The sequence below is a fragment of the Fonsecaea erecta genome (assembly GCF_001651985.1).
Source record: "Fonsecaea erecta strain CBS 125763 chromosome Unknown Scaff7, whole genome shotgun sequence".
NCBI lineage: Eukaryota > Fungi > Ascomycota > Eurotiomycetes > Chaetothyriales > Herpotrichiellaceae > Fonsecaea > Fonsecaea erecta.
In genome coordinates, this window is record NW_017387250.1 from 261,970 (window position 1) to 280,340 (window position 18,371).

The 18,371-nt window shown below is 53.1% G+C and overlaps 7 protein-coding genes across 7 annotated transcripts; 3 read left to right on the plus strand and 4 right to left on the minus strand.

Annotated features, from left to right (window-relative positions):
• Positions 1-162: 162 nt before the first annotated feature.
• Positions 163-1,489, plus strand: AYL99_07944 (hypothetical protein; the record flags this gene model as incomplete). Its single annotated transcript, XM_018839452.1, has 6 exons — positions 163-244; positions 297-408; positions 458-579; positions 632-1,027; positions 1,089-1,364; positions 1,413-1,489. The coding sequence occupies 6 exons, from the start codon at positions 163-165 to the stop codon at positions 1,487-1,489; spliced, it is 1,065 nt and encodes a 354-aa protein (XP_018690573.1).
• Positions 1,490-4,022: 2,533 nt separating this feature from the next.
• AYL99_07945 (hypothetical protein) lies at positions 4,023-5,811 on the minus strand (the record flags this gene model as incomplete). The annotated part of the gene is made up of 4 exons (XM_018839453.1): positions 4,023-4,124; positions 4,246-4,658; positions 4,796-5,347; positions 5,421-5,811. The coding sequence occupies 4 exons, from the start codon at positions 5,809-5,811 to the stop codon at positions 4,023-4,025; spliced, it is 1,458 nt and encodes a 485-aa protein (XP_018690574.1).
• Positions 5,812-7,290: 1,479 nt separating this feature from the next.
• On the minus strand, positions 7,291-8,302 carry AYL99_07946 (hypothetical protein; the record flags this gene model as incomplete). The annotated part of the gene is made up of 2 exons (XM_018839454.1): positions 7,291-8,103; positions 8,162-8,302. The coding sequence occupies 2 exons, from the start codon at positions 8,300-8,302 to the stop codon at positions 7,291-7,293; spliced, it is 954 nt and encodes a 317-aa protein (XP_018690575.1).
• Positions 8,303-8,616: 314 nt separating this feature from the next.
• AYL99_07947 (hypothetical protein) lies at positions 8,617-9,079 on the plus strand (the record flags this gene model as incomplete). The annotated part of the gene is made up of 3 exons (XM_018839455.1): positions 8,617-8,619; positions 8,713-8,999; positions 9,055-9,079. The coding sequence occupies 3 exons, from the start codon at positions 8,617-8,619 to the stop codon at positions 9,077-9,079; spliced, it is 315 nt and encodes a 104-aa protein (XP_018690576.1).
• A 296-nt stretch (positions 9,080-9,375) lies between these two features.
• AYL99_07948 (hypothetical protein) lies at positions 9,376-11,457 on the minus strand (the record flags this gene model as incomplete). The annotated part of the gene is made up of 1 exon (XM_018839456.1): positions 9,376-11,457. One exon carries the CDS (start codon positions 11,455-11,457, stop codon positions 9,376-9,378), a length of 2,082 nt encoding a protein of 693 aa, XP_018690577.1.
• A 1,355-nt stretch (positions 11,458-12,812) lies between these two features.
• Positions 12,813-15,081, plus strand: AYL99_07949 (hypothetical protein; the record flags this gene model as incomplete). The annotated part of the gene is made up of 9 exons (XM_018839457.1): positions 12,813-13,009; positions 13,137-13,231; positions 13,284-13,293; positions 13,349-13,520; positions 13,568-13,678; positions 13,729-13,850; positions 13,911-14,317; positions 14,371-14,584; positions 14,649-15,081. 9 exons carry the CDS (start codon positions 12,813-12,815, stop codon positions 15,079-15,081), a joined length of 1,761 nt encoding a protein of 586 aa, XP_018690578.1.
• Positions 15,082-15,944: 863 nt separating this feature from the next.
• AYL99_07950 (hypothetical protein) lies at positions 15,945-17,971 on the minus strand (the record flags this gene model as incomplete). Its single annotated transcript, XM_018839458.1, has 2 exons — positions 15,945-16,520; positions 16,628-17,971. 2 exons carry the CDS (start codon positions 17,969-17,971, stop codon positions 15,945-15,947), a joined length of 1,920 nt encoding a protein of 639 aa, XP_018690579.1.
• Positions 17,972-18,371: the final 400 nt, after the last annotated feature.

Genomic DNA, 18,371 nt, shown 5'->3' on the forward strand with positions numbered 1-18,371 from the left:
AGCCAATGGTCATACTCTCTTCAAGTCAGAGCCATGGACCAGCCGCTGCTTTGCAACAACCAACTTGGGGGCAGTTGTCGGGCTCCTCTCACGGCGAATGCAATTGTCACAACCTGCTCGCACGTCTTCCCCGGTCATTGTATTCCCTACCGTTGATCTAACATGTCGCAGACACATCTTCTGCGTCCCTTGCGCCGAAAAGACGGGCCTAACAACGGCACCCCGGGAGCAGAACCGCTGTCCGGTCTGCAAAACCTATCTACCAAATCGCCACGACGTAGCCTCTAAGCCGGTAGATCCGCCCGAGGATTACAAGGCCAGCGTCCTCTGTGGCCTCGACCCTGCAACTATCATGGAGTGTGCTTATCGAGCGCTTTCTTTCTGGACGCATCAAAATGCTCAGGAACAGTACCGTTGAACGCTGCCTGCTGGTTGGCTCTTCTGATGAGAGTGATAGAATGTATCAACAGCGCAATTACAGAAGCCTAACGCAGAAGTACCATCAACTCAATGCAGAAGCTGAGAGGAACGTTCATGAAGCTAATGCTCGAATCCAAGCTTTGGAGTCGCAGAACAAGGGTACGTGGTACAAATCGAATGCGCTGAGAAGAGCCAGCTGACATCTGCGAAGCGATCGAGGCTGATCGACAGTCAATGGACGAAAAATATGCCCACCTCCTTGAACAGTATCGCAAAAAAAGCCAGAAACAAGCGCAGACCCAGAAACTTTATGATACTCTCAAGCGAAAAGTCATGCCGGGACAAGTCGAACAGCTCGCCGATAACGATGTGAGGCAGACGTTACATTCCCTGCCACAAACGGAGAGGATGCAGTCAATAGTAGAGCCGGAACAGACTTTTCGTCCACCAGAGCCTCTTCAGAGGGCGCAAAGGTCAATCCCTAGATATGCCCGAGTTCAAGACGGCCTAGAACAGCTTCACCCTCATCAGAGGTCCGGGAGCAGTGTCTGTGGCAGCGAACAAAGGGGCATGCTGCCGCCGGAGGGGCTGCGGATATCCTGGACTCGTACGTGGCCAAAAAAAAAAAAGAGAAGCACCGATCTGTTCGTGCTGACCTGTTGTTTTAGCAAAACTGGTGGCGACTTCAGGGACGCCCCTGCAACGAACAGCCTTCCCAGCTCAGCCTCGTCTGGGTATCAACCAATCCCCTATAACAGGAACAGTCTCACGTTCTCAGCTTCCAGATCGCCTCCACGTGCCAGGATCGTCTCGTCGCCAGCGAAATCACTCGAGCAAAGTCATGAACTCGGCCCAGAGCCAGAGGGCAGTTAGATCAGGCATGAAGTTCGGTCGAGCAGGAACGTCTGGATCAATAGATTTCGGCACAAGGTTCAATCCATATGGTGTGTCTGCTTTCACTTGGTGCACACTCAAAGACTGACACCACATAGAAGCAAACATCCACCCGCCGAGGCGCAGTTCAGATCAGGCAGGCTCGGCTGCGCCTTATTCAGCGGGTTATGCCTGATTTCATGCAAGGCGCAAGGTGGTCCGAGCGAGACATACAAGTCATGGAAAATCATCGCTCACAATGTAAAAGTTGTTGCCCTGTACACACAGTGGATGGTTTTCACTGTTGTATCTCATCTCCATCTCCGTTGCTCAATAGCAATTTCTCCTCGATCAGTCTTTCAGTGCCTGCGTCGGTCTCACGATTGCTCCATAGGACACATTCGCGCCAGTTCTGTCAATCACACCTTGCCGCATGTCCTCACCCATTGAAAGACTCCTTTGACTAGGAAATCTACAATTTCACAATCAACTCGGGGCTATCTGCATCCTCCTTGGACCATCATATCACGTCTGCAATCTCTCCACATCGTTTCAGTGTGGCGCCCGACAAGGCTCAGTCGAAATGAATGGCAAAACTTCTGATCGGCTGGCCTCATCTGAAGCCCGGACCACGGGTTTCGAGCCTGAAACATCCCAGAAACTAGAAGGGATTGGTCTTCGAGTCATCTTCAACAACTCTGTCTTGTTGTCATCGTTCGTCCGAAATTTCGATAGGAAGAACTCCTGCTGGGTGGTAGGACTTGCAGCGACCATTTCTGACGTCGAGCCATGGCCTGATTGGGATCCGCTCACTCAACCCTGGCCCTTCGACACGATGCCGTTCGGCGTCAAGGATCTGCGAGTCCGATGCCAGAATGAGCGACCAAAGATGCCACAGCTTGCGTCTTCAGGATCGTCTCAGCGGGGGTATACAGAATGTGAACCGGAAGAACTCAAAGATGCCAGAAGCTTAAAAAGGTGTGGTTTATCAGAACAAAATCAGACCATGCGACCAAAGCCAGGTCCAAACCTTGAAGCAGCGCCAAACGAAAGGCCTCTAGAATTTTTCGAATGTATTGGCCACATGCTGAAGGTTAGAGGGCTTCCCCTGGCCGATATTGGAGAATGACTTATGCGCTTGCAGGCGCTGATGGAGATCCACTGCCTCTCTAGTAACTCAGTAACCGCTGTATTACAGTCATTGCAAAACAGATCAACTTCTGAGCCAGTGCTGGCTGATTCGCACGGGAAACGCGGCTCTGGATTTGTGGTCTACTCGAGATGTGCTCTCGATATCTACGACCTACTCGACATCTCCCTGTGGGATCATGGACGATGGTTCTGCTCTGCCGAGAGTGCTCTCGGAATCCTTCAGCGGAGCTCTACAACTTCGAAGCAGCCGAGGGTATGCTGTCGATAGGAGAACATACGGAACATGAGCGAAAGGAATGGGTGCCTGGAACGTGATGGCTCCGAGACTCTGTCACCTGACAAAGGTTATCATCTCTGCAAGGAGTGTGCCACTGTGTTGGACGGGCTTATACGCTTGCGGAAGCGACTTAAGAAAGCTTCTCACATCTATCCGCAGAATGTGCCATCTCAAGTTCGAGAGGGAGGTGAATCTGGGAATTGGTATGGTCGCAACAATTGTCCCTGTGGAAAGGACTGACAACAGCTTGTTGGGAGCTGGTGCAGTTTATCTCAGGAAGAACGAGACAAGAAAATATACCGTCCCTGTGCGTTCTGCAAGATCATAACTGCGTACCCAGCCAACTGTCTCTGAATGGTAATGGTCGGTGCACTCGAGGAGAGAAGACCAATACTGGGCTAGGGGTAACACACTACCGAAAGCGAAGAGGGAAGAGCCACTGATCCGCTAGAAACCAGGCGTGCGGCAGGATACAGAGAGCAATCGAGCTCTTAAAGCTGGAATTCCGACAGACCACTTCCAGTGTGGTCTCATAGGTGGGAGAAACCAACCATTTGTGCTGGGCGAGATATCAGTACTGGCTCCCTCGAGCTCGAAGAGGATTTGAAGCTGGCGTGGTCTATCTGGGATGATTCGAGCTCTTGCACGAAAAGGCCGGCCGAGAGGTGAGGATGCAGAGCTTCTAAAGGCGGGCTACAAGTTACAGCCTTACACTACATTCATTACAATCAAAAGAGAAAGAGCTGTATATAAGAGGTATGCCCCGATAACAGGGTTGCAGAAGGAAACACTATTTCCTTATACTCAGATGCTGTTTGCTCCCTTTCTCTTCTCTCATCTGTCGTCTCGACGGGACATGGCACAACCCTGCTCTACGTTGTCCCTGCACCCGTCTTTGTGCCTTGCCCGCCATACCTCCGTGAGATTTGACTCTTGCGTGCTCATCTAGAGTTGATCGGATTTACTTGCATAAAGTGTCTGTCTGCCCCGGCGCCATTCTTACAGAATTTCGACTGGCACTGAATTAGACATACATAGGTAGGCACAGATTGAATAATTCCGTTGAGCCCTCAGTGCAGGAAGATATGGTATCTAGAGAGCTCCCATGTACCGTGACCTACATGGCTCGTCCTTTTCCCACCCCGCCAGGTACATGATAGTCTTCTGTTTCTGTAGCTTCTACTGAGGATCGGACTACTCACTTGCTTACTTAATTGCGAGCGAGACTCCAGACTCATCCTCATCCTCACACACACACACACAGGAGAGATCGAAGTTTACCTTCTTCGAGTCCCGTGGTCTAGGGCTGCCCTTCTGCCAGATTGATCGGCCCCTTCAACTTGTTTCGCGGATCGTACAGCTTCTTCAGCGCGAGGAGTTTCGGGAGGTGTTCGGCGAAGACCTAGCGGTGTACAGGAGACCCGGGGGAAAGACGAGTCAGTCACGTCTTCATTTTCATTTCCCAACCATTCAGATGATTCGAGGCATTGAGTGAGTGAACTGGGGGGGAGATCTATACTCACGCTCTTCAGGTCGTGGTACTCCTCCAGCCCATTCGGCGCGTATCGTACGGTCTCCAAGCCCCCGTGATGCAGAATCATGCCGGGAGCGTCGAGGCAGAGTTGACGCGCGGTTGCGAGTTCGTCTGTATCGTCAGAAGTTTCTTCTGAGGAGGCGTCACACCCCGCCGCGCAGATGATGGTGTTCTTCATCCCGCGTGGTCGTGGCCAGGATGATGAGCTCGAGGGCCCGCTCGAGGAGTCCCGCGTGCAGAGACACTCGAAGACGAGTTGCACGCTGTTGGCGATCGAGCCGCCGGCCGCGCCCACGCGGTCGAACCAGCTCACGGCGTTAAGGATGGTCTCCTCTGTGAGCGTCGGCACGGTCAGGGGTTGCCAAAATGTCTTGAACCGGCCTTTGAGCGAGGTGACTTGTTCTGGCAGTCCCAAGAACAGGGACACGGGGAATGTGTTAGTGAGTACTCCGTCCGTTTCTTCACTTTTGGGTATTGTGTTCCTTCAGGGCTCCCCCCGAGATGATGGAGCATGGAGAACAGACGGGCAGAAAACATACCGTGCATCTCGGAGACGCCGCGCAGGTTGGTGACTCGCGTCATGTCCACAGCTCCGGGGATCTCCAGCGCCCATTTGAATGCTTTCTCAGACCGGCCGTGCTCCAGGCCCAGGGCGTCGAAGGCTTGGACGATCAGCAGATCTTCCGTGGCGCCCATATGAGCCCCCTGTTCCTTCCTCACCATGTACAAGTCCATTGATACCTGGGGAGCCAGTGTCTCCGCGCGCTCGTTCATGGCCGCGATGCCCTGTACGACCAGAGCGAGCTCCCGGCGCGGGACGATGATAGGCCCGGCGTATATGTCCTGGGAACAGGGGTAGGCGCGGAGTTTGAACTTGGTGACCGTGCAGAAACTCGCCCCAGCACCGCGCAATGCCCACAATAGATCTCGTTCCTGCGACGCCCACAGGATCGTCCCGTCCAGCTTGACCACCTCGGCGTCGAGCATGTTGTCGGGGTCGGATGTGTTGCCGTACTGCCGGGCCAGCCACGAGAAGCCCCCGGAGAGGATGCTGCCCCCGATCCCCAAGGCCGGGGTTCGTGCAGCGACCACTGGATCTCAGTCAGTATATGCAGTCTCCATTTAGCAGAGAGCGTTTAGCGCTGGAGAATGATCTATCCATACCGTGATGATCTGGCGCCACCCTGTCCATCTTGTCGTAGTAATCCCGCCAGAGTTGTCCCGCGCCCAGCGTCACAATCTGCTTCTCGGCATCAAAATCGAACTCGTCGAAGCATTCCATACTGACGACCACGTCGCGGGCCGAGGCCGAGCCGTACCCAGAGCTGCGGACGGCCATGTCCAGGTCCGAGGTCGATAGGTACCGCAAGACCTCTGAGAGAGATTGCGTCGACCTCGGCCGGACGACGAGACGTGGATGAAAGTTCTTCTGTGCCGCCCAGGTTGATGTATGGGATTCGTACAGTGCCGCTGACGACGGCTCAATGATTTCGGCTGGGGAGAGCAGCGAGCGAAGGTGGTCCAGCTGCTCGAGGAGGAGGACAGAATCGGCCATTGTGGTTTGGGGATATTATATTATCTCTCTATCGCGAGGACAATGCCATATAGCAGAGAGGGGATGGTAAATGGAAGGAAGAAGTATCGACGAACTTATCTGAGAGTGAATCAAGCACCAGTCGCAGAAATGAACTTTTTGTGCTACTTTGCTCTATGTTCTGTGCTTGCTTACTTGCTTGCTTGTTTCTCCCATGAACCCTCCTCCATTTCTACGACCCGGCCGGGGGGCCCGAGTCCTGGGGAAGGAAGAAAGGGCCTGAAAAGGGACATCTGACGATCGGGGAACGTACGTACCTGAGTGAGCCCTGAGGTAGTGATTTGATTACAGGGGATTTAACTCTTCCCGGTAAGTCCGCCTCGTGATCCATTTTGGTCACTCAAGACAACATGACACATGCCTGTTGCAGACCTGTGGCTTCACCGATGATGAGGAAGTCCTTCCAAACCAAGCAAGGCCCGACCTGTGAGATGATTTCGGACGTAACAGGTTACGAGGTAGGGACCAGCCACAAGCTAGACGAGCCGCCCACATGTGGTCGAAACAGGCATCTTACATAGATTGAGAGAGGTATATCCTGGAGCACGACATGTCAGATGTTTTGTCTCCATGGGGATCGTCGTCGCACTCCGTTCCCCGGTATCCGAGACTATTCGCGGTACCATAATACCTCGTAACGTAGTGTCTTGGTTTGCACGCTGACAAATCGTATAAAATGGCCTGCCTGATCAGCTTAATAAACAGGACCGAGTACACCGACGGTTTGATTGGATGTGCGTATTGAATAAGCCCATTGACTGGGGGGTAGGGATGGCTTGTGCGCCGGCGGCCGTGTCCAGCGCATACTTAGAAACGAGGTAGCAAGTAGGGTATGTATTGTTGATGATTTGTTAAAAATTGTAATGAGATGTGGGCAGTTGAGTGTGTGGCACTGGCTTTAACCTGGTCGAGGAAGTACATACGTGCGCGAGGCTGGGGATATTCAGGAGAGTCGACCGGACAGACAGAAGAAACAGCAAACATAAGCAAGTACTCCAATGCATTCTTTTTGACATGAAGTAGATTTTTCCTTTTGGTTCCTACATGGATGATGACGATGATGATGATCGTAGCTCGACTCATACATTTATGGCGAGCCATGTAAAATCGAGCAACATCATCCACATGAGCTAGACGCTCCCTTCCCTGGTCCTCCCTCTACCGGCCGTCATAGCCTTTTATTTAGCCAGCTCGAGATGTCCTCACTGGACTCTGGTAAACCTCCATATCATTCGTTGCTCGTTCGAATCTCGCTCGCGCGTCGTAAGACTCGCCCTTAGGCGGTGGAGGCAAATCTGGTACCTTGCCATCGCAGTCTGATATCCTCTCGACTGTATCTGCACATAATAAAGCTGGAAGCGAGCAACATGGCAGGTCCGAGGCAGAAAGTTCAAGGTGTGATCAATAATGGACGGGCGAGTCCGGATGACGAAACTGTCTCTACCAATTTCTCCTCCCACCTTTTCCCCTTCCACGGCTCGCAAAGCCACCCCCGCCCTGATCGAAGCCGCTACCACCACCCCCGCCAGCTGCAAACGAAGCAGAAGGTCCCGTCGGAGGCTGTGGTGTTCCCATCATCGCCGCTCCTCCACCGGCCATAAACTGCATGAACTGCGCGGGGTCCATGGTCGTCGGATCCAGGCCTTGAGACGTCATGGCCGCGAACATTTGCTGCATTTGCGCGTCGTTGGGCATCGCCATTTGTGACAGGTCTGCGGCCGGCGCACCAGGAATGGCCGGCATTCCTGGCATGCCACCTCCGGGGATCCCTTCGACGAACGCTTTCATCTGTTCGGCTTGTTGCGTGATCTCCTTCACTTCTTTCGGCATCTGTTCCTGCTTGAGGCAGTAAGACGCCCACGTGAATTCGTCGAATCCGTAGTTGAAGTAGTCCGTTATATCCGCACCGGGCTTGCGCCAGGGTTTGGACGATTCCGAGGGAAAGTCAACATCGAAGTCTGTAGACATAATCGGCTTGCCTGTGGCTGGGTGGACTGGGTTGCCGTTCGGATCGAGTTTAGACGTGTGTCGGGCCGGGTAGTCGGTGCCAGGACGGTCGTGGGGAGGCTGTGATCCGTTCCTTGTATCTGCGGGCGTGCCTGGTTTCATGGCCGGAGTTGGTGTTGATGACGATTTCCGTAGATCTGCGCCAGTTTGTCCGAGTCCAGGGAGCCGCTTGGTCTGAGAACTCGGTGCTGAGCCTGGCTCTGGCTTCGGCTCATCTTTGGCGTCGATGATAAAGTCGACATCATCCTGCACACAGTCAGTCGGCCAGTCCCTTGCGATCTCCTTTTGCGGCGGTATTCCATACATCGTCGTCTTCTTCTTCCTCAACTTCCTCGCCCTCCTCTTCGGGGTCCTCAGCATCCTCCATCTTCACCTCACCCTGGTGTTTCTGGGTGTGCGACTCATCGTGCTCCGGGTAGATATCGTCTTCGTCAGAGTCCATCATCTTGTCGACCCGAACACAAGCTCACCGGTTGTGAGGGGGGATGGATGTTGTTGAAGGCTGGTATTTGGGGGACAAGCGCAGTATGTTTGCTATGTTTTCAGGGTTTGTTCAGTGGCTTGGAAAGTTTGCGGCGTTTCCTGTCCAATCATTATCGGAGCTCCGCCCGAGGAAAGTCTAACGAGCGGATGGTTCGAGAAAAAGTCCCCCGAAACCTCTGAAAAGTGATCATCTGTTTACCAACCTCTGTGAGAATCTCTACCTGCCTATACCATAGTCCATCCAGTTCCTTGCTGAATCTCTCAAAGCCAGTCAAGATGGTAAGTCACCTTCCCTTCAGGAGAAGCTTCCCGAGGCCCTGTCGCACTGCAATTGCTCGCGATTCACTTTTGATTGACACTTACTTCGCGCAGACGACCGCACTCAAGAGCATCCGATCCCTCGTCCCCCTTCTCGACCGCGTTCTCGTCCAGCGGGTCAAGGCCGAATCAAGAACAGCTGCCGGTATCTACCTCCCTGAAAGCAGCGTGAAGGAGTTGAATGAAGCCAAGGTGCTAGCCGTGGGACCCGGCGGATTTGACAAGGATGGAAAGAGGATGGCAATGAGCGTCCAAGAGGGCGACAAAGTTTTGATCCCTCAATATGGTGGAAGCCCGGTGAAAGTGGGAGAGGAGGAATACCATCTATTCCGGGATCACGAGTATGTCCAAGTTTCAAGGTTGGACCAAGAATAATCATATACTAACGGCGTGCAGGCTTCTCGCAAAGATCAACGAATAAACGCAGCTCCGATACTTTCCCATGTTCAGAGTTCGGCTCCTTAAGACAAGCCCAGATCGCCGTTCGACGAGCATTGAGAACACGGACTCATCTGTACACCATGTATCACCATCGCAGTACTCCTGCGTGTCAACACCAAGCTTGCGACCGTGCGGCATGGGGCAATGCTGAAGAAAACCTTTAATTCCAGCATGAGCGAATAGCGCCGGGAGTTTGTTGTGCATTTTTGCATATACCTTGTGTAGATTTGAAGGGGTACCAATATATCTGCCTTCTCCGCTCAATATACCAATTCCTCACGTAGCACCTCTGGTCCGTGACTTGGACCGGCTCTGCTCCCTGCTCGCCGCAGAAGCTCCACTGTTTCCGCCCGGCTTTGTCGTACTTGGAAGATCCCTGACCTCCAGTTCCCGCCCGATGACCTCTCTAAAATCTAGACCGGAATCCCCTAACATCTCCCTCTCATGCTGCCACACCACATCCATACATTCTCTCCATAGCTTCCCTTGCTTGTCGATTGCACTCAACTGCCTCACCAGCAGCGTGTTGAACGTCTCCAAATGTAAGTCGGCCCACTTGACACAAGCGCTGATGGTCAACGGCGAGAAAGCAGCTTGATATATAAGCACGGTGTTCTTGACAATGGTGAAGTAAACATATGAGATGGAGAACACATAGCGATGCAAATCACCCTCGAAAACGCATTGCCGGGCCCGTTTAATGAGTGTGTCACTCCGGGCGTTGAGATAGGCTTCTCTTGCGCGGTCCTCGAACCCGAGGCGGATGAGGTAGCTGACCTTGCGCTTCGTGGCTTCCATGAAAGACGGAGTCTCCACCAGCTCTCGACTGAGCACCGTGGCGAGCTTGCCGGCACGCTCATCAACCCTGACGCTGATCAGCTCTTGTGCGATCGAATTGCCCTTTAAGCTCTTGGCAATCTTGCGCAATTTTTCGACCTTTTCAACGGCTTCGTCGAAGCGTTGGAGGGAGATTTCGATGTCTAAGTCATCAATCTGTCCCTCGACCCAGCGAAAATTTTGCTGTCGGCCGTCAACTTCAACGAGGATATCTGGTTTCTCTTTGGAGGAGTTGAGGCTTTCGATGATTTCGGTGTTTTTGGCCGAGGCCGGATCGCGAGCAGCAAAGTAGTTCAGGCTTTCGCTCTGAAGTGGATTACTTTGCTCTTCTTGAGTTTTGGCAGCTTTGCGAACGTCCTCGGTGGCCTTTCTCAGCGCCATCAGAAGACCGTTCTTGGCCTTTTCGTCGCGTTTCTCGTGTCGGTAGGTAAGCGACCGTCCACCAGATCTGATAGTCAGTGCTGAGGCAATGGCCTTTTCCTCAGCTGGAGTCGTGGTCCCGCCATTCGCCACACTGGCCGCCATGTCGATGATTTCAATGTCCTGGAGCGGCCAGCATTCCTCAGCGACCAATTTGGTCGGGGCGGGACCTTGTTGAGGTGCGTTCGGGTCCACCCTCTTGCGCTTCTTAGAGGCAACAAGAAGATGGTCATTCAGAAGCACAATATGAACCGGCCGTTTTGGTTTCCAAGTGGCCGAGTCCAGCTCAATCCATGTACCCGTCTCTGCGACGATATGGCGGCCAGGCACAGCGGGCAAGAACTTTTGGGATTTCTCTATATTCTTCCACAGTGCTTGTAGTTGGATGTTCCACATGTGCTCCAAATTCGCGACCGACGTCCTGTTTGTATTTCTTCTAGACAGAGTGTTGCCATTGGGCTCAGGTGACAGAGGAGTGCTTGCGGAGCCTGCATTCCCCGTTCCCAGGGTGCCAGTCAGCTCGGACATGAGACCCTGTAGAATGGCCATCTCTGCCTTTAACTTCTCCGCCTCTTTGCTGATCTTGATAAACTGTGTCCTGTTCTGATAGACGCTCTGCTGCAGTTCTTGAGAGTTGCGTTCCTTGAGCCGCTGCAGATTGTTCTGATATTCTTGAATATCTTGTTCAGAGGCATTGGCGAGGAGGTCAGTGACATAGCGTTCATGTTGAAGGTTTGGATCTCGGAGGACGTCGTTCTCGACGACAAGTGGACGTGAGGTTGGTCCTGCTCCTGGCCGACGCGGGGAGGCGCCTCCTGAGCGACGCTTGAGGGTACCAGGACCCGGGAGGGCAGGAACAGCTGGAGTCCCGAGGTTGCTGAAGTCGGGGAGTTGATTATATCTTGTGGAGTATCGTCGTTTGACGAGGTCAGATGTCTCGGTAGGGGCATTGCGATCTCGCGGCACAGTGAGGGTGTTAGCGGACTTGTTCTGTGTAGGGAGTCCTGGTCTGCCTATGCCGGGGCCAGAGGCATTTTGAGGTGCACTGATGGTCGGACGATCCTTGCGCTTCTTCCGCAAGGTTAGACCTCTTGGATCCATCGCGGCGATATGACCAGCCGAATGGAGCAGAAGAGGCGTGGCAGAGGAGAGTGATTCAGAGCCTGTCACCGTCAACAAATCGTTCTTAGAGCTCAACCCGCGATCAGATGAACGTAGCGCAGATTACGAGGTATTGGTTTCGATGTGCTGTGGTTGGAAGACGGTAAGTAACACGAAGTTAGGCGTTGGCTGCGGCCTGCAGGCTGAGGTTGCAAAGGTAAATTGGCGCCGAGAGCTTCTCCCCACTACTTTCACCTTAGTAAGTCTCCTACTCCGTATTTCGTACCTCGCACCCCCAATAGGGTAACTCTTACACATCAGAACTCAGCCTTAGAAAGGGTTACGATTAAGCTTAATTAGTCTTGGTGAACTATAATTCACCATCGATTGTGTCTGCTCTTTTGCAAGCCGCTGGTTACTCGCCGATTGGGGCTTTACTCTGATCATAGTATACGGTGGACAAGGGAAACGACATAGGCGAATGTCATTTCTTTCATCTCTTGAGTGCCATCCTTATCATTCTCGGGACGCTCCTGGGCGATCCTCACCTCGAAATATCTCGCCACGCTTCGTGATTGATAACCACCCAGTTGAGACACCTCATACGTTCAAGACCAATCAGTCTACCCAGTATACTGCCTGTCTTATCTGCAACTCTTTGCGACCGCGGCCATGCCTTGTTTCGGACTCTGTCAGGTGACCAGGCTCAACGTTAGCTCAGCCTCACCAAATCAACCCGCCTCTCTCCGGCTGATGAGTCCCACTCGCGATTGGCTTTATCTGCACCTCGTGGACGGGCAGCATTGGGCTTCAGATACAGCAAGTCGACGCGTTCATCTGCAGGAGATGCACCATCGTTGCATCTGGGAGTGAGCTACGACGTGGCTGCTGCATGATCAACTCGGATGGACGGTACCTTCCGTATCGACGTTAGCGCCCCACCAGACCATATCTCGCAACTGCAAGCACCGACCCTGGTATCTGATACCACGCTCACGAGCCAGCCCCCAGTAAGATACGCGTTCTAGAAGGGCGATTTGCTCTGAGAACTGCATATGCCCAATCACTTCGGCAGCAATCTCGCCAAAGAAAGATCGGGGGGAGTGCTAGGAGGGTGGCTAAGTTTCTTGCCTTGACCAGATTCAGCGTCTTAAAATCCTCGCCCATTCGCCCGTCGCGAACGCCTATCTCGAGATCGCCAAATGTAGGTAGAGCTTGATGTGCTTATCAGCATACAAGCTTCCATGCTTGTCGGCCCTTTATCTTGCGCGGCCCAACCCTCTTGACTGTGCTTCTCTCCCTTCCACTCTTTCCCTTTGATTTTTACCTTGGAACAACACACCCCAAGTTCCAAGATGAGCGAACGACGAGAAAGTCTTACCTTTCAGGACCCTGAGAAACGGGCAAAGTCGGATGCCGAACCGGCCAGTTTGGCTGACCACTTACGTGGCCGCCAATTCAGTGTCGATGCCACCGATGTCGCCATTGTCGAGACCGACCAAGGCAAGCTACACCGGAATTTGCAAGGGAGACACATGCAGATGATCGCCATGTAAGTCTTCTTCGCTGCTTAGGCATTCTCCCATCATCGCTCCATTGACACTCTTCCTCCATCGACATTTCATTCGGTCTTTTTTATTTCAGTATTAGAACCGACACATGTATTGATTTTATCTCAGTGGCGGTGCTATTGGTGCAGGTCTCTTCATCTCAAGTGGTGGTGCCTTTCAAACTGGAGGTCCTGGCGCCGTGCTCATCGGCTTCATGATCATTGGTGAGTGCCAAACAATCCAAATCAAGTTGATTAGGCTAATCTTTCACCACAGGCTTCATGGTGTACGGCTCATTGAATCCTGCAGCACCATGAGATCATTCTAACGATGTGGCATAGATACCTCATGATGCAGGCACTTGCCGAATTGGCCGTCATGTACCCCATCAATGGAGCATTTACCATGTACATCTGCAGATTTATTGACCCTTCGTGGGGGTTTGCCTGTGGATGGCAATATGGCATTGGTTGGCTCACTGTGCTTCCTTTCGAAATTTCGGCAGCTTGCAATGTAAGAACGATTCCGCCGGGTTTTGATAGCAGCTGACTTTAAGCAAGATTATCCACTTCTGGACGAGTGTAGAGAACGTGAATGATTGTGCTTGGATCATCCCGTTACTTTTCGCTCTTACCGTCATCCAGTACTTCGGAGTCAAAGGCTACGGAGAGGTGAGTGTCTTGGTCTCGGCTATCAGGACTCGCTGCTGATATCTGGTTAGGTCGAGTTTGTTCTCAGCGCAATGAAAGTTACTGCCTGCATTGGATTTATCATCCTGGGAATTATCATCGACTGTGGCGGCGTGCCAACTGACCACCGAGGCTATATCGGCGCCAAATACTGGTATGATTTATTTTTCAGGAGCTTCCCACTCACATACTGATTGGCCTACCTCTTTCTTAGGCATCATCCATACAGCGCCTTTCTCAATGGCTTCCACGGGTTCTGTACCGTCTTTGTAACGGCATCCTTTGCTTTTGGCGGAACCGAACTTACTGGACTGGCCGCCGCCGAGGCCCAAAACCCGCGGAAAGAAATTCCCAAGGCTACGAGACAAGTCGTGTGGCGTATTTGCATCTTTTACCTCATCAATCTCTTCCTCATCGGTTTGATTGTCCCTGAAAACAGCCCGCTTTACAACGGCCCGGGAGCTGAAAGTCGACATTCGCCTTTTGTGATTGCTATCGAACTAGCAGGCATCAAAGCACTCCCTTCGATATTCAACGCCATGATTTTGATTTCAGTGATGAGCGTTGCCAACTCCTGCACTTTTGCCTCGACTCGAACTTTCCAGGCATTGGCTCAACACGGTAAGACATTCGAGATTTACGCCAATCAGTACACCGCTGATCACCTGCAACAGGTATGGGACCCAAGCTGTTCGCCTATGTCGACAAGAAGGGCCGTCCCCTTGTTGTCACCCTTCTGCAACTTCTTTTTGGATGTTTGGCCTTCCTCAACTTGGACAAGAACGGAGGTGGTAACGTCTTCAATTGGCTTCTGGCCTTGTCTGGTCTCTCCTCATTCTTTATTTTCGGCAGTATCGCCGTGGCTCACATCCGCTTCCGGGCTGCATGGTAAGTCGTTCTATATGGGCTCTCCTCAATCTGTTGTTCCAGCTTGCTAATTTGACATGCACAGGAAATATCAAGGCCACAGCGTGGACGAACTCCCCTTCAAAGCCGCGTTTGGTATCTGGGGCTCTTATGTTTGCGCCGTCCTGAATCTTGTTTGCTTGATCGCCCAGTTCTACGTCGCTCTTTACCCGGTTGGTGGGCCCTATCTCAACGCCACCATATTCTTCCAGGACTATCTTGCGGGCCCCTTCATCGCGGTCCTGTACGTGGGCTGGAAGGTCTGGTCGTGGTTCAAGGTCAAGGAGCATCGCCCGCTGTATGTCAAGATCAAGGATATCGACATTTACTCGGGAATGCGTGAGGGACAGGCTGAACTTATCAGTGGGCCGGGGGTCTCGGAACAACAACGCCGAGAAAGCATCGCTGAGTTGCAGGAGGAAAAGAAGAAGAAGGGAGTCATGGACTGGGTGAAGGCTATCGTGCACTCTATCTTCTAATCTGCTCTGATCTGAGGAGCAAGCAGGTCTCTGCGACCGCACGCCCCCACCATCGCCCGGGAGCTGCACCTCTTGAAAAGGAAAACCCCTCAAGTTGGGTTGCATGGAGGGATCGAGCTTTAGGGGCCTGCGATAACGGCGGGTCTTTTTGTCGGATGGGCCAGGCGAGACATGATCCTGGTCCAGAGACGGGAGCAACAAGAAGAAGAAAAGGCACAAAAAGAAAGCATTCAAGAATGTCATCAATCCCGCATGCATACTTTCAACTGTACACAGTATAATCATACCGTTTTAGGCTAGCTAGATAGCATAGCATACGCGATGCATTTATCGAATAGCGCTTGGATTGTGAAAGTAATACCTCATATTGGGTCGTGAATCAATCACTTGGCATACATGTTTCTCCCTCTCCCTCTCTCTCTCTCTCTCTCTAAAAGTCTGTTCAATTAGCCCTTACCTGCTCGGTCCTTCGACGTCCAAGAGTCTTCTGCCGTATGGGTTTCTCCCGGACACTTGTACTGGGGGTGACTCTTGCAAGCGATTTCGCAATTTCTGATAGAAAGCACGATCACGCGTTTTCGCGGAAGCCTCGGATGGAACATGGCCCGGGCAGCCCTCCTACTACACAAGGAGATCCAATGATGGATGATCATTTTTCATTTTTGGGGCAGGGGGAGAGAGGGGAGGGGGAGGGGGAGGGCCGTTCGTCCTCTCTGTAGTCATATGTACAAGGTATGTACTCGGTGAGCTAGCTAGCTAGCTACTACTGTACGCAGCTTCCCTGCTGCACGCGGCATCTTTCGCGCGTGGTCTCACAAAATCGCCACGCTCCAATGGCCCCCTTGCCCATCACGCAATTTCCTTCAGAACTTCCACGCCCCTGACCATCCCTGCGGTTGCTGCTGTTGCTGCGGCTGGGGCATAGTCCTCGTCTTCATAAAATCGACCAGGTCAAAGAAACTCTTCTTGTACTGGCGCTGCTGGGTGGTGCGGTTGACGGTCTGCAGGCCAAAGTGGGCGCCGTAGTCGCCGAACTCCCAGTTGTCGGCGAAGCTCCAGGCGAAGGCGCCGGCGACGTGGACGCCGTCGTCCCAGATGGACTTGAGCACCTCGGACATGTACGAGAGGTAGTAGACGGAGCGGGGCATGTCGAAGAGCTGGTCGCTCAGCGCGGCGGCGTCGGCCTCGTCAAAGACCGGGAACCCAAACTCGGTGATCACGATGGGCGTGTGGAACGTGTTATACAGATACGACAGGTACAGCCGCAGGTAGCGCGGCGTGATGTACACGTACGACTGCGACCGGTAGCCGATATCCCAGCCCATGGTCGTTAGGGTGCTCTGGTTCACACAATAGGGAAAGTACGTGCTGGACATGTTGGCGCAGCATTCGTGGATCGAGGCGGTCGAGTTGGCGACCGGGGGAGAGACCACGGTAGCCTTTTGGTAGAGACTGGTTAGTTTGTGACGTACAATATGAGCAGATTCGGACGGCGAGACGCTCAAAGGGAATTGAGTTGTTTCAACAAGAAGAAAGGAAAACTCACCGTGTAGGGATCAATGCCGAGAAAGTCGGCAGTCCCGTTGAGGTAGGCCAGATCCTGTGGAGTCAGGGGCACATAGTCCGGGACCGTCTCCTTGTAGCTCTCTGGATAGTCCTGTCCCAGAAAGATCGGGTTGCAAAACATGCCCAGTTGGAACGAGTTGAAATGGTCGGCGGCAAAGACGTCGTTGGGGTTGGCGGGATCGCGCGGCACGCCAAAGTTGTCGTTGAACTTGAGCGAGATCTTGCCAGTGCCGTTGATCGACTCCTTGTAGAAATGATACACCTGGGCGTGGGCCTTGAGCACGTGGTCCACGGACGCGCCGTTGAAGGAGTAGATGAACGGCTCGTTGAATGTGAACCAGATCGGGACCCGGTCGGCGTAGTGTGTCATAACAATCTTTGCGTAATTGACGTAGGCGTCGACGAACGTCTCGTTCTGGTACCCGCCGTTGGAATAGCCGATCACCGGCTTCGCCTGGGCCGCCGACATGTTGGCGGCAAAGAACTGTGCGGGCGTGTCGAAATGGAGAATAGTCACCACGGGGATCATGCCTTTCTCGAGCACATAATCGATCAGGTCGGAGTAGTGGTCGAGGCCCTGCTGGTTGACAGGAGTGCCGGGTAGGGCAAATGGCAGGATTCGACTCCACGCAAGGCTGAATGAATAGTACTTCACGCCTATCGAGGCCAGCCGTTCTATCTCTTGCTTGTAGTAGTAATAGTTCTCGTTGGTGACGTAGTCCTTGGGTCGATCATCCTGGATCAAAATATCCATGAGCGAAGGGGCTTTGCCTTCGTCGGCGGTGGCTCCTTCGATCTGAGCAGCCGACCCTGCAACTCCAAACTGAAAGTCGGCCGGGAAGTAATAGCAATCTGTCGGTCCGAAGTAGTCTGCTGGCGGCAGTACGAGCTCGCTTGTTGGGATGGGAGTGGGCGAGACGGTGGTGCTGAAGACTGACGTCTCGGTGAAATTGGGCGGCTTGGCAAACTTCCATAACGCGGTCCACGCAGCATTTCCATAGGGGTTGTCCGTGTCCGTGGCGGACGTCGTGGCATTGGGATCCCACTTGCCCCAAGTTGTGTACGACAACGACGAGAGGAGACTTGTCAACGAAGCAGCGGGTGCAGCATAGGTGGTGGTCGGGCCTGGCTGGACTGATGTGGCTGTGCGTACTGTCTCGGTCATGGAATAGGCGAAGGTAGAGTACGGCGAGTACGTGGGCTGTGAGTAGGATGGCGTGGCCGTGCATTGAGGTCTTGCTGAGGTGCCAGCCACCGGGATATAGACCTGTTGAGCTGAGGCTGAACCCAGCCCGATCAACAGCAGAGCTATCCAAGATGCCATATTGAAGGTGTAGGAGACTCAGGATCTGTTTCGCACAGTCTCGGATACATGGTGGATGTCAACGACATTTTTATCTGCCCAGTGAGCACGTTGCCGGTGTTGGAGATGGTGGTTGCTGGCGATCGCAATGAGTACAACGACCTCATTACCACACAAGTGTAACCTTCTCCGCATAGAGCATCGACGTCCGAACCGGATTTCTGTCGCCTCAGGACTGCTACGTCGTCATATCCTTGGACCGGATAAAGACAAAGTTCGAAGGCGGCCTCTACCCCGCGTGCCGACGGCTCTCGCTTGAAAACTCCCCATATAGCGAAGATTGTCGTGCATAGCCGAGAGATCGACACAGCTTTCTGCGCATAACAAACCCCCTGTGCTGGATGCTGGGAGAATGAATGCA